We start from the raw sequence: 12,866 nt of genomic DNA, 5'->3' as shown, positions 1-12,866 counted from the left end.
TTGTTCATAAATGATTTGGAGTTGGGAGTAAGCAGTGAAGTGGCCAAGTTTGCAGATGACTCTAAATTGTTCAGGGTGGTGAGAACCAGAGAGGATTGTGAGGCACTCCAAAGGGATATGTTGAGGCTGGGTGAGTGGGCGTCAGCGTGGCAGGTGAGGTTCAATGTGGCCAAGTGCAAAGTAATGCATATTGGGGCCAAGAATCCCAGCTACAAATACAAGTTGATGGGGTGAGAACTGGCAGAGACTGACCAAGAGAGAGATCTTGGGGTCGTGGTAGATAACTCACTGAAAATTTCAAGACAGTGTGCGATTGCAATAAAAAAGGCCAACGCCATGCTGGGAATTATTAGGAAGGGAATTGAAAACATATCAGCCAGTATCATAATGCCCCGGTATAAATCGATGGTGAGGTCTCATTTGGATTACTGCGTGCAATTCTGGTCACCGCACCTCAAAAAGAAGATGAAGAAGAGGATATTGGATTTATATCCCGCCCTCCACTCCAAAGAGTCTCAGAGCGGCTCACAATCTCCTTTACCTTCCTCCCCCACAACAGACACCCTGTGAGGTGGGTGGGGCTGGAGAGGGCTCTCACAGCAGCTGCCCTTTCAAGGACAACCTCTGCCAGAGCCATTCCAGCAGGTGCAAGTGGAGGAGTGAGGAATCAAACCCGGTTCTCCCAGATAAGAGTCCACACACTTAACCACTACACCAAACTGGCTCTCCTAAAAAGGATATTATAGTATTGGAAAAAGTCTAGAAAAGGGCAACTAGAATGATTAAAGGGTTGGAACACTTTCCCTATGAAGAAAGGTTAAAACGCTTGGGGCTCTTTAGCTTGGAGAAACGTCGACTGCGGGGTGACATGATAAAGGTTTACAGGATAATGCATGGGATGGAGAAAGTAGAGAAAGAAGTCCTTTTCTCCCTTTCTCACAATACAAAAACAATTTTTTTTTGGCCACTGTGTGACACAGAGTGTTAGACTGGATGGGCCATTGGCCTGATCCAACATGGCTTCTCCTATGTTTTTATGGTACTTATCCATTCAGTAGATCTCTAGGTGCTGAAGCAGTCCAGTTTTCTAGGCAGCAAATAATCCAGAAAAGGAAATATCTTTAGGGACAAGTTGAAGGGACACTCTAGACAACCTTGTGTGCTCTCCTTTTATGTCCATGAGACCATGGCTATTGAGCCCTCCGTAAAAGGTGAACCCCCCATCTGAGTGAATGACTGCTCAGTTCATTATAGTTCCTGGTTATTATTATTCTTCTTGTTCTCTGTAGTATGAAATGAAAGGGACCAGAGCCACTTGTGCTGTGCAGCAAACATGGCCTTTTTTCTTTTTGTTCTGAAGGTCTAGTGTTTCTCTTTCTGTCATTCATTGTGCTTCAGGTATCTGGCGCAAGCATTCATCCCTTCCAGCTTACTGTGGACAAGCTAAAGAAGGCTTTGCAGGATGCACAGTCAGAGGTGAGCTGGGCTTATTCTACAGTTGTTTGGATATAGTTGTCCAAACACTAGGTGAGGATGCTGATCTGTTGGATGTTGTTTAATGCAATGTAAAAGCTTTGGATACAACTTCGAAAGGATCAAAATACTGTGGCCATACAATTGTTGTGGGAATGGACCTGTTTTGTTTTGTTATTTTGCTGTTCCATTTTGAAAGGGGCCATGTTTTGTACTGAAGCAGCAACACATTGACTCACAGATTTCTCCCATGTGAATGAATCTAGGTACAACTGCAGAAGCTTCTTCACAATGGAAACAGCCATGGAGGTTTTGGCAGAGTCCTTTTCTTTATGCCATTCACTGACTTTCTTCAAGTCACAAAGAAGGAGTGCTTTATCCCTTTCTCCAGCACCATAGTTTTAAACCACTTAATGGAGGATCTGATCACAAGTGCAACAGCACAAGTTGTTTAAGACTGAACATACTAGTTCTGTCAAATGCTATCCATGCAGGGACTCAACAGAGAACTTAAAATTATTTTCCTTTCTGAATTATCTATTGATAACTTCCTCTCTTTTTATGAAGACAAATACAATTTTTATTTTAAAGGTTACCTTAATAAAGCAACTCAGAAATACTTTTGTGGTTAGATGATTTCAACCCTGTTTTGACCGTTTGCTGCTTGAAAGATCCAGTGCCCAGAGCTACTGATTTTGTATAACAGCACACTTCCCTAAGAAAATTCTCCAGAAGGCCTTTGAGTGATGCAGCTTATGGGAATAGTGGTATATAGCAGAGGGAAAAAGACTTTGAGAGTTTAGCCAAGTCCCACAGGTCCTTGTGTAAAATGAAGTGGCTAAGCAAAAGCAGATAATTCATTTTTTAAAAAAAAACCCTTTTAATTCGTTTTATAGTTGCCTGTCCAGAAAATTGCTCAAATATTCAATCAATCACAAAACAACTCACATATAATAAGACTTATGAAATAATACAAATACTGTTTTTAAATTAATTAAATGTGATCTCTGGTGCTTGTTAGCTTGCTTCTTTTTAAAGCACTGCCCCATTTGTTTTCTAGGGTGTGAAAGTGAAGGCTTTAGTTCTTCTGAACCCACAAAATCCCCTGGGGGACATCTATTCTCTCTCAGAGCTTACTGAATATTTGGAATTTGCAAAAAGGTATGGCATTCCTGGGATGATTTGGATATCCAGAGGTCCAAGTATCTTAGGTTATCTGCTTGACACAAAGTATTTTCTTTTCCTGATAGAAATAATTTATTCTGATCAGTGCAGCAAAGGTGTTAGAAAAACTTTCTGCACCTAGGAAAACATACCATAGCACATCTCTGTTCATATCTTCATGGGGTTTATGTTTGCTGGCCAGATCCCTGGGATGATATGCAAGAGGCAACTATGCTGTGATTGCAGGGTGATATAAACCATGAGTGATGGCAGTTTCACACATATTTATTTTATATGAAAAGGATTTTTGCTGGATCAAGTGTATCATATACATCTTCTACTAAGTGTAGATACACTGGGAAGCCACAGTTGATTGATGTGTTCTAGTGCATACGTGTGTTTGTAATGCAAGATTTTAAATATGTATATGTTGAAGTAATGGGTTCTGTTACATTGAAATTACAGGAGACCATTAGCTAGAAAAGAACTTGAATGTTAGACAGGTTCCTAACTGCAGGGAGACTTCTTTAGGATCTTGGGAAAGCATACTCAGGAGAGACAGTTAAGATGTTGCTAGTTAAATGAAGACAGTTGAAGGAAAACAGGCAGGGATATTAGTGAGTGTACTAGCAAAGATTGAAGAGTGTAGAATTATAAAGTCTAAAGAGTTAGATAAAGGTTTTTACTGTTTAAAGATAGTACAGTTAACACTTCAGATATATTAAAATATTGAAGTATAATAGTCTAAATGGCTGAGAAGTGTGTAAGCAGAAATTTGTATAGTGACTTCTGAATTAATTCACTTGTGTAGGTTGCTAAAACAGGTTTAATAAAATATTCAAATGTATATTACTGTGTTGTTCTTCATAATTGATTCTTTTAAAATAAACTGGTTAAGGGTACCTTCTCAACTTCTTATGATGGGGGTATAAATGAATTAAATAACCTAAACAATAAATTATGCCCAAATAAGTTTGGAAGTAATTTGTCCTGAAACTGGACATCACACTAAGCTTAACAAAGCTGAGACTGCATACTCTGTAAGAAAAAAATGGGAATTACTGAGTAAGGTTTAGACCAGTCTTGCATCCTTTCGTTCTCAGAGGGCTGCATTATATGTAAGAGTAGAGTAGTCAGCTATGTAGAAAAGGTTTACCCATAAACAGTAATCATGAAAAACTGACTGGAAGACTTAGGTAGGAGCTTCTATAGCTTCACCATAGCTTCTATAGCTTTGGATTTTGGCAGCACATACCTTTAACTCTGAATGTCCCTGCCTTTGATCCCACAGTAAGAATCTGCTGATTGAAGGGATTTCTTTCTCTTGCTGCAGCCTCAAATACTTTTACAAATGCTGTTCCTGGGGGCAGGCGGCCCTCAGGAACAGTGATAGGGGAGACTTGTGCAGCAGGAGAGAGAAAATAGGTGAAAAATCTCCCTTCCCCTGCCATTAGTGGTAATTTTCCATGGGATCCAACCTGCATCATCAAGAATATATTTCTACCCAATTGTAGATTTTTCAATTTTCCTTTACTTTAGATATGAACTACATGTGATTGTAGATGAGATCTACATGCTGTCGGTTTTTGATGATTCCACCTCTTTTCATAGTGTGCTGGAAATGGACAGGTAAAGCCAGCTTTAATGCTTCAGTTACATGATAACAAGGATGGCCAATGCTACACAGGGCTGTGAAGAGCGTTGCGTACACTTAACTGCATACACTGCGCTCTTCACAGAGACCAAGTAGTTACAGTATCCCCCCTCAGCCATGAGACTCAATCTGTCCTTGATCCAGTCATTCTCTCTCAGACATCTACCTTACAGGGTGATTGTGAGGATAAAATGGGAGTGAGTGGGACACAATATATGCCATCTAGAGCTCCTTAAAGGAAGACTGGGATAGAAATTTAGAAATAACCTTCCTAGCACAAATAGCTCTTTTAGAATATAGAAAGCCCTGCTGGATCAGGGGTGGCAGGGTTTTTTGCTGGGTGTAATGCAGCACTTTGCCTTTTTGAGGCAGTAGTTCCTGTGCTCCTGCATTAGCATGTTCTGGACCTTCCAAATGTCACTTTATAGTTTAATTCTGACAGTGCCATCCCAAGCAGAGTTACACCTTTCTAAGCCCTTTAATTTCAGGGTACTTAAATGGGTATAGAGTTTAGAACTGGACTGCAAGTCACTTCAGAAGTCACACTGTGAGAGTGGCCACCTTATAGAAAGGTATAGTGTGACATAGTTGCCGAGGCCCATGGCCACAGTGGGGCCCAAAAGCTTGGAGCCCCACCACTCAAACATCAAAGCCAGGTCCCCAGCCCCACCATTTGACTGTGCATTGAATGGATGGGGCGCTCAGAGGGTGGCAGTGGGAACGAGCACACATGAGAAGTGCCCAGTGTCAGCCCCACAGCCACTGCCCTCTGGAGGCTTGCTTGGCTGCTGACTCCAGCCATCCTGGCTGGGGAGCCATTCCACCTGCCCACCCTGGGCTACCTGGCCAGCACCGCTGCCATCAAGACCTTCATGCAGGGCTTCTAGGGCTCTGCCATTGTAGCGAGGGCGGTCTCTTGCCCTCCCAGGAAGCCAGCATGGAGCAAGCAAGTCATACTGCCTCCCCTCTGCACCCGGGGTGCTGGCTTGGCCCACCCACCTCTCTCTTTCCTCCTCGCCTTCCCACGTCTGGCCAGCTCCAGGTGCCCGGGGTAGGGAGCCCTGGAGGAGTTTCCAGCACCAGGAGGAGGAGCAACTTCCAGAGAGTTGTTTGGCTTGCTGTGTGCTTGCTTCCCAGTCAGTCCTGTTTGAGGCCAGGCAGAGTTGAACAAAAGCCACCGGAACATCCCTTCTTGGCACCAGGTGGGCTGGAGGAGTAGGTACATCCAAGGGGAGAGGAGCGGCCACAGCTCAGCTCCCCCAACACCCTGGTCTGCCGCCATGGGAGAGGGTTACTGCTGTGGAGAGGGGGATATTGGCAGCCCCCTGGCCCCCCCCTCCAACAAAAATTGTGTCTCTGTGCCCCACCAAACTTTAAATCCTGGCTACAGCCCTGTAGTTGCCCTTTAAATTATTTGTATTTGTTTGGCATTTTGTTGTTTGAAGTCTTCCTAGAGCAGTGTCACATAACTGCACTGTGTGGTCTGTGGGCTATGAGGACAACACTGTCCTTTCACTACATGTAATCTGCTCTAAAGAGTTTGAGTGCTGGCTTGATGATCCAGAAGTCTCAGCAATTTGTTTCTAACTTCCCTGTATGCATCCCTTTTACATACAGATTACCTGATCCACAGAGGACCCATGTGATGTGGGGAATTAGTAAGGTGTGTACTGTTTTCTCGTGCAGCGTTGGGATCAACCCAAAGGCCAGGGCTATGTGTGAGAGAGAACAACACAATGTATTAGAACAAAGGGTTTGTTTGTGTTGTGTTGATGTGATTATTACATATTTTTTGTCCCTAAAGGACTTTGCTGTCTCTGGGATTCGTTTTGGAACCCTATACACAGAGAACCAAGATGTTGCCAATGCCATTGGTTCCTTGTGTTACTTCCATGGGGTCTGTGGGCCTGTCCAGTACAAAATTGCCCAGCTACTCCGAGACAGAGGTGAGACACAGAGTGTCACAGGACCCCAGTATTCTACTTTATCTTCTCTGCTAAAGCTGCTGTTGTTCATCTGCTACAATCCTTAGGATGCATGGAGTTGGCTAACAATACTGTGTAGGAACTGTCAGCCCCCCCCCCCCCTATTTTTTAAGTGTGAACTATGTCCAGATGCGACAAGGCAAAAGGAATTTGTGGTGTTTGCCTAGATGGATCTGATTAGGCCTCTTTACAAATTAAATGTTTTAAAGTGTACTTTTTAACAACATGTAAATGTAGCAAGCATCATAAACAGTTGAGGCTACTAGGGCTATAGATTATGGGTTGCTGATGCCCCACTCCACCAAAAAGTAGAGTGAGAGACCTGTAATACCCTGCATATGGCATCAGGTAATTATAGGAAAGTTCTGACCATTTTCTTCTTGCTGGATAAATTTGTACAATCATGTTCATCACTCATTGACTATTTCACTTGGTGATAACAGAAATATAGAAAGGAGTCAAATCACATACCATGTGCAGAACTTTCATATTATCTTACATTATCTTCAGCACAGTGGTTTTTAATGGAGTCTGTTCATGAGGTCAAGTAAGGACAACAAATCAAGTGATGTATGTGCATGTTGAAATTAATAAGAGTCTTTTCTTCTTGGCTAGACTGGATCAACCAGGTATACTTACGGGCTAACCATGACAGACTGAAAGCTGCCCATACCTTTGTGACAGATGAGCTCAAGACCCTTGGGGTTCCCTTCCTGAACCGCAACGCAGGCTTCTTTGTATGGATTGATTTCCGAAAGGTCAGTGGTTGCAAGGCGAGTTCTGCTGGATCAAACTAAGGATTCGTATTAGTTTGTTAATTAATTAATTAAATTTCTAACCTTCCTTCTCCACTGAGGCAGGCTTATAGTGGGTTATAACATATGGGTCTATACAATCTACATCTAGTTCAGCACTGTGCTATCAAGAGTGGGAAGTTTTCAACTTCTGACACTTCAGCCTTTTATTGTGGCCTGGAGCCTTATCCAGCATGACAGTGCCCTCAGGAAGGGCTAGGCATTTGGTGTAATGGATTTTGGAAAGCCTTTCCTGTGGCTGGTATAGATACATTAACCATGTGTCTCACTAGAAAAGGATGTTTTGTTTCTTAATGTATCGCGAAGTCCTTCCTTACGTTTGAAAAAAATACCTATGGATGCATTTATGTCTTCATCCATCAAAATAACATCTTTGAATCTAGTTGCAAGCATCCCAAACATATATATGTTTTTATTCAGAAATATACTGGAAGATCTCTTAGGAGTTAGTTTTATTGGGACTTTTGATTTCTCATTGTTCATGGGATAGTGTCTTCATCACTATGGATTCTAAAGTGTCATGGTTCTTGAATTTTAATTTTTCAAGCATATGAATCAGATTATATGCTTTGATTATTTTATGCAGCTTTTATTATTGTAAATTTCCTTTGGCATCATGGTGGCAGCATGGCATATAAATTAGTTAAAAATGAATATCCTTCAATATGCTAGGCATTTCCCTGTCAGCCGAGCCAAGGAAAATCTTCTCTTAATCATTCTAGTAGTGGTGGTGGAGAAAAAGGAGCCTTTGCGATTTGCTGGGGTCTTGGGCATCCCAAGGGCATAAAAAAAAAGGTGAAATGTCTTCCTCGTTTTCTCCCTTGAAATCTAATCCAATTTTTTTGGCAGGCAAACTCTGTGGCTCATATATCCGTGGCATTATCTTATGCCTGTAGTCTCTCCCAGTAGCCTTACATTTGTTGACTGTTCTGTTAACTGATTCCAGTACCTGAAAAGACGTACCTTTGAGGAGGAAATGCTGCTCTGGAGACGCTTCCTGGATAACAAGATTCTGCTGTCCTGTGGTAAAGCCTTTGAATGTAGTGAGCCTGGCTGGTTCCGCATCATCTTTGCTGACAAAACACATCGGCTGCAGCTAGGTCAGTGCTGTATTTATCTTGTACTTTGTCCTTTCACAACTGATGATTCCCCAAGCCCAACACCTTTGCATAGTGTGACTTGCTGGGAGCTTGATAGTGGGATTATTATTTTTTGCAGTCCCAATTGGCAACAAAATCAGGTATATAAAATCCCTAGTGGGATGTTGTACATAGATGCTGGATGCCACATGCCAGTGTGTGAGTACCACTAATTTCCAGGACGCCCGTTTCCCTGCCAATTCTGGCATGGCTGTATTTACATCCAAACCAGCTGGCAGAAGTGAAAAAGTGCCATTTAGTTTTTTTAAAAGCCTTGAGAGTCCACAGGCAGTGAAATGTTGCTTAGGGAATCCATGTTTGTGATTGTGTGTGTATCTGAATGTGTTCATATAAATATGTGCTGTGACTGCAGTTAGAATAGTGTGTATGGCTTCAGTCACCCCATCTCAGAAAAGGGTATCATAGAGCTGGAAAATACACAGAAAAGACCAAAAATGTGAAGTGATATAGTTTTTTATTCAGTCATGAAAGCATGACTAAATTAAAAGCTGTATCACTTTCCTTAAAGACCATGGGGGCCATAAGTTAAGAGGCATTATGACTCTTTAAACCAGTTACTGGGCAGGGGGCTGTGCATGGGGGGGAAATGTTGCTCTGCTGTGGGGAAAACAGGGTGCTGTATTAGAGGCACTGTTGGCCTAATGCAGCAGGGTTCTGCTTAAAATCTTAGGTGGCTGGATTCACTGCCTTTTTGAGTAGGAACTGGTAATACCTTTTCTTCAGGATATCAGTTGTCTATTGGGTTGTGACACTCTTTCAGCTCTGACAGCCAAAACTGCAACCCATATACTTAATTTTTTTTTCATTTTTATCCCAGAATTTATTCAATTTCACTTATGTCTTGAAACAAAACAGGTGCATGCATGATTGTTTCAGTCTGTTGAGAAGTGACCATTTTTGCAAACCTGTTGTGCACTTCTGTGGGATCACAGTTCATATCACCTTGGAATTCCTTTGAGAGCTGATCATGTGATACAGTCCCAGGAAAACTGTATCACGATTCCTCAGAATATACAGATCAGGTTTGCAGTATGGGATTAAAGTGGAGCACAGTGGGAGGGCTTCTAGTGTCCTGGCCCAACTGGTGGACCTCCTGATAGCACTTGAGTTTTTTGGCCACTGTGTGACACAGTGTTGGACTGGATGGGTCATTGGCCTGATCCAACATGGCTTCTCTTATGTTCTTAAATCAGGACTCAGGAGGTGTATAACCACAAGATACCCACTTGGCTGTGATGTACTAGCAGTCTCACATGAATCTTCATTATCTTCAGGACCTCACCTTTTTGCATAAATCAAGTTTTTGATCCAACCAATGTGTCTCTTCCCACCCACCCCCAATCTGCAGGAATGCAAAGGGTCTGTGAGGTCCTAGAACAACGTGAGCATGAACTCCTGAATGAAGAGAGAGACCAGTCCTGTCAGTCTGATTCAGAGGGCAAAGCAGACAGCACAGATGAAGTGATCTTTGTGTCCCATCACCAAGAACCAGTGTCCACTGCTGGCTGTAACCTTGGTGACCTTATTGGCCTTCTACAGCAGCAAATGCGTTCATCTGACTGGCTGCAGAAAAATACAGTGGAGCAGTTTGCGCAGGAAAAGCCAGAGGTCTATGATGTTTTCAGCAAGTTGGTGGGAAAGTAGTAGAGAGCTTTGATAGATTTGTGTGAAGACTGTCCCTGGACGTCATTATAGCTACGCTTGGACTTAAAGCCAAAGACATGTTTTCTGTCTAACATGAAACCCTTTTATAAAGCTGCTTCTTTGATCACCCTTTCATTGCCATCATATGGAATGTGCTTTTATTGGACAGGGCTGTGTACAGAGGGTTGGCTTTTATTCTGCCTCTATCCCTTGTACTGTATTTTATATTATTCCTGTTTCTAATGAATAGGCTTGTGCACTCTCATATGGAGAATTATAGTGTCCCTTTTTCATGCTGCTTCTGGTTTCATCTTGCTTTTCCTGAGGGAAAGATGCTTATTGCCGATGATTGTGTGTATGTACCTGCCCCCACTCATAATATTTATCTGCAACAAACTTTGACCTACATGTGAACATTCCCCTTAACAAGGCACTTTAGTACAGTATTTAAAGGCTGGTTCAAAGATATATTGGCTCAGATACTGTACTATGGGTAAATTCCAAGTTTTTATAAGTATCTCATGTACTGCACTGTAAATGTGTATTACAAATAGAACTGATTTGCTATTAAATCCCAGTATTCCAAGGGTTAAGGAATCAGGAACAGGCTGCAGGCTCACACACACACTGCCCTGCAGCCCCTTCTGCTCACATGACTTTGCCACAGGCTTCAGTTAAGTCTCGCTGAAATTAGCCATAGTTAATGTTGACGAGGATTGGCTTCTAATCTGCATTTGAAGCAAACACTGGTTAGTTTTAACTACAGTAATATCTCAGTTAATACTGTTTATTCTGCATGATTGGTGATACAATAACACAGAACTGTTGAGGAGGGAGCCACCTCCCTGTCCTGGAAATCTTTAAAAGATCTGCATGGCTAAAGAATGGGGCTTCACTTTTTATTTATTGATGTGATTTGTAGACACCCCTCCCCAGTAGCACACATGCACTAGTAGCTGTAGAGGTGGCAGAGTCAGATCTCCTGGGTGGAAGCCTTAACTCAGAGAGGCTTCTTGAGATGCACCACCATAGGAGCCTAATAGAAGACTCCTCCTCCAGTTGCTGCCTCATATATGTAAGAAATGATGATACTCTGACCACATCCTCATTAGAACTGTTGTTACAAATATGGCCTCGTTTTGGGCAGGAGCTCACAGAAGCGGAGCTCTGGAACCTATAAATTTTATTGTGCCCTTTTTTTCACCCCCCCCCCCCCCAAAAAAAATCTTGTTTCTAGGCCCCATTGTTCAAACTCCCTGTGAGAATTCTGCTGAACTCTAATATTTCCCTCCACAAAAAATGGGGAAATAACCAAAATATATAAAGCAGACAGATGGGAAATCTTCATCATACCCCTGTTGCCACATAGGAGAAAATAATTTAAAAAGTCTGATGGGAGTAAGGTTTTATTATGACAATTATAATTCAAGAAGCATTTTAAGGTAGATGCTGAGCTGATGTAATTTAGTACACCTGGTGATGTCAGGAGTGTGTGGCATATGCAAATGAGTTGTGCTAATGAGCTCCACCACCTCTTTTTCTATTAACTGACTCCTGTCAATACCTCTTACAAAGGTGTTACATTTTCAGTATTAAAGGTATAACTTTATTATCATTGTTGGAGGAGAGATATCTAACCATGGATGAAGATAGAAGAATTTATGAACAACAGGGGAGTGAGCAAGCAAATCTGAAGTTCATTCCTAATTTCTTAACTAGGGCTAATTTGTATAGTAGCCTGGAAACCTAACTTTAACATGATAAAATCTCAGTGGTTCAAATCTAACAGTTCTAAATTCTGTATTTTTGTAATGCTATTCTGAAGTATTCAACAGCTCTGAAGATGACAAAAAGTAGTCATAGCCAATCAAGTTGTTTCATGTTATCTCAGCATCCTGTTTCTGAAATAACTAGCTACCTCTTTAGAACTCACTGATGGAACTGAAGGGAATCCATCCTATCTCAGACAATTTTTAAACTGAGAAATGCCATTTAACATGCGGACTTAACATGGTTTGTGTATCATGAAACCATATTAATGGACATGAAAACAACTTCAGTTAGGACAGATGCACATAAGTGTTCAAAGGAGAAAATGAAGTTAATTTTCCAAGTGTTTTTGTAAAATGGCTGCATGTAGTAATTGCAAATTAACACATTCGGACAATATTTTTTGTAAAGGTATTCTTCAGGATTCCATAACCTTGTGATTTGTAACAGGAGTCTCAAAACTGGTTGTATTTATCAACTTTTAATATCCTCGGGCAGTTGGCTTAGGTCAACTTGGTTTCCCCTTGTCATTCACTTCTCATCTTCCTAAAAAAGGCATTTATTGCTCTCTTTTCTGCGGCTGTGTTAGCTTTTGAAAGTAGCTGTATTTGTAAAACACAGTAGGGTTGACTTGAAGGAATCAAGTCAATTGATAATCAAACCATGATGATATTCTATACTTGACAACCCTATAATTATTAACTTTCATCATCACAGATGTAGAGCAAAGAAAAAATCAATTTCAGGGACTACTGAGAGAAATTATGGTATGACAAGAAATAATGATGAAAGCCATGATGCATGCTATGGGATAAAGTGAATGACAAATTGTGGGAGTGAATAATGACTCCAGTTGTTAAATGGGGACATCCCATCATAGGTCAATATAACTTCACACTGAAAGGAGATAGCAGAATAGATTGAGGCAAACTCCCCTTTCCTATCGCAGTTCCCTGTGCCCCTAAAACATCCACTCCTAAAATTAGGAGACCTTGCTGCACCCTTGCCTGTTCTCTCACCCTTGCCTGATTGAAGGTATAGACTCTGATCATGGCCAAAGCTGTCTCTCCGGCCAAGATCAATGTTAACTCAACTGACAAACTGCATCCCTTGCCCCTTCCTGAAATTTTCTCTTGGATTGAGGGTGTAATGATAACAGCATATTTGCATAACCAAACTGAATGCAGGCCACCAATGCAGT

The 12,866-nt window shown here is 41.7% G+C and overlaps 1 protein-coding gene across 3 annotated transcripts in view; it reads left to right on the top strand.

Annotated features, from left to right (window-relative positions):
* ACCS (1-aminocyclopropane-1-carboxylate synthase homolog (inactive)) overlaps positions 1-10,160 on the top strand; it is an 81,824-nt gene extending 71,664 nt beyond the window's left edge. For 2 of the 3 annotated variants that reach the window (XM_060262048.1, XM_060262046.1), the window contains exons 8-15: positions 1,399-1,476; positions 2,534-2,634; positions 4,177-4,266; positions 5,909-5,954; positions 6,096-6,237; positions 6,892-7,034; positions 8,038-8,191; positions 9,600-10,160. In XM_060262048.1, the coding sequence (XP_060118031.1) occupies positions 1,399-1,476; positions 2,534-2,634; positions 4,177-4,266; positions 5,909-5,954; positions 6,096-6,237; positions 6,892-7,034; positions 8,038-8,191; positions 9,600-9,895 (1,050 nt within the window). In that variant the 3' untranslated portion in view covers positions 9,896-10,160. Of the gene's footprint in view, positions 1-1,398; positions 1,477-2,533; positions 2,635-4,176; positions 4,267-5,908; positions 5,955-6,095; positions 6,238-6,891; positions 7,035-7,987; positions 8,192-9,599 lie in introns of those variants that run through there. The other variant, XM_060262047.1, reaches the window with a different exon arrangement.
* The last annotated feature ends 2,706 nt before the right edge of the window (positions 10,161-12,866 follow it).

This window comes from Heteronotia binoei, chromosome 21 (assembly GCF_032191835.1).
Source record: "Heteronotia binoei isolate CCM8104 ecotype False Entrance Well chromosome 21, APGP_CSIRO_Hbin_v1, whole genome shotgun sequence".
NCBI classification, from domain to species: Eukaryota; Metazoa; Chordata; class Lepidosauria; order Squamata; family Gekkonidae; genus Heteronotia; species Heteronotia binoei.
Note: the sequence above shows the minus strand (reverse complement) of the source record. Positions and strands in the feature narration are given on the sequence as shown.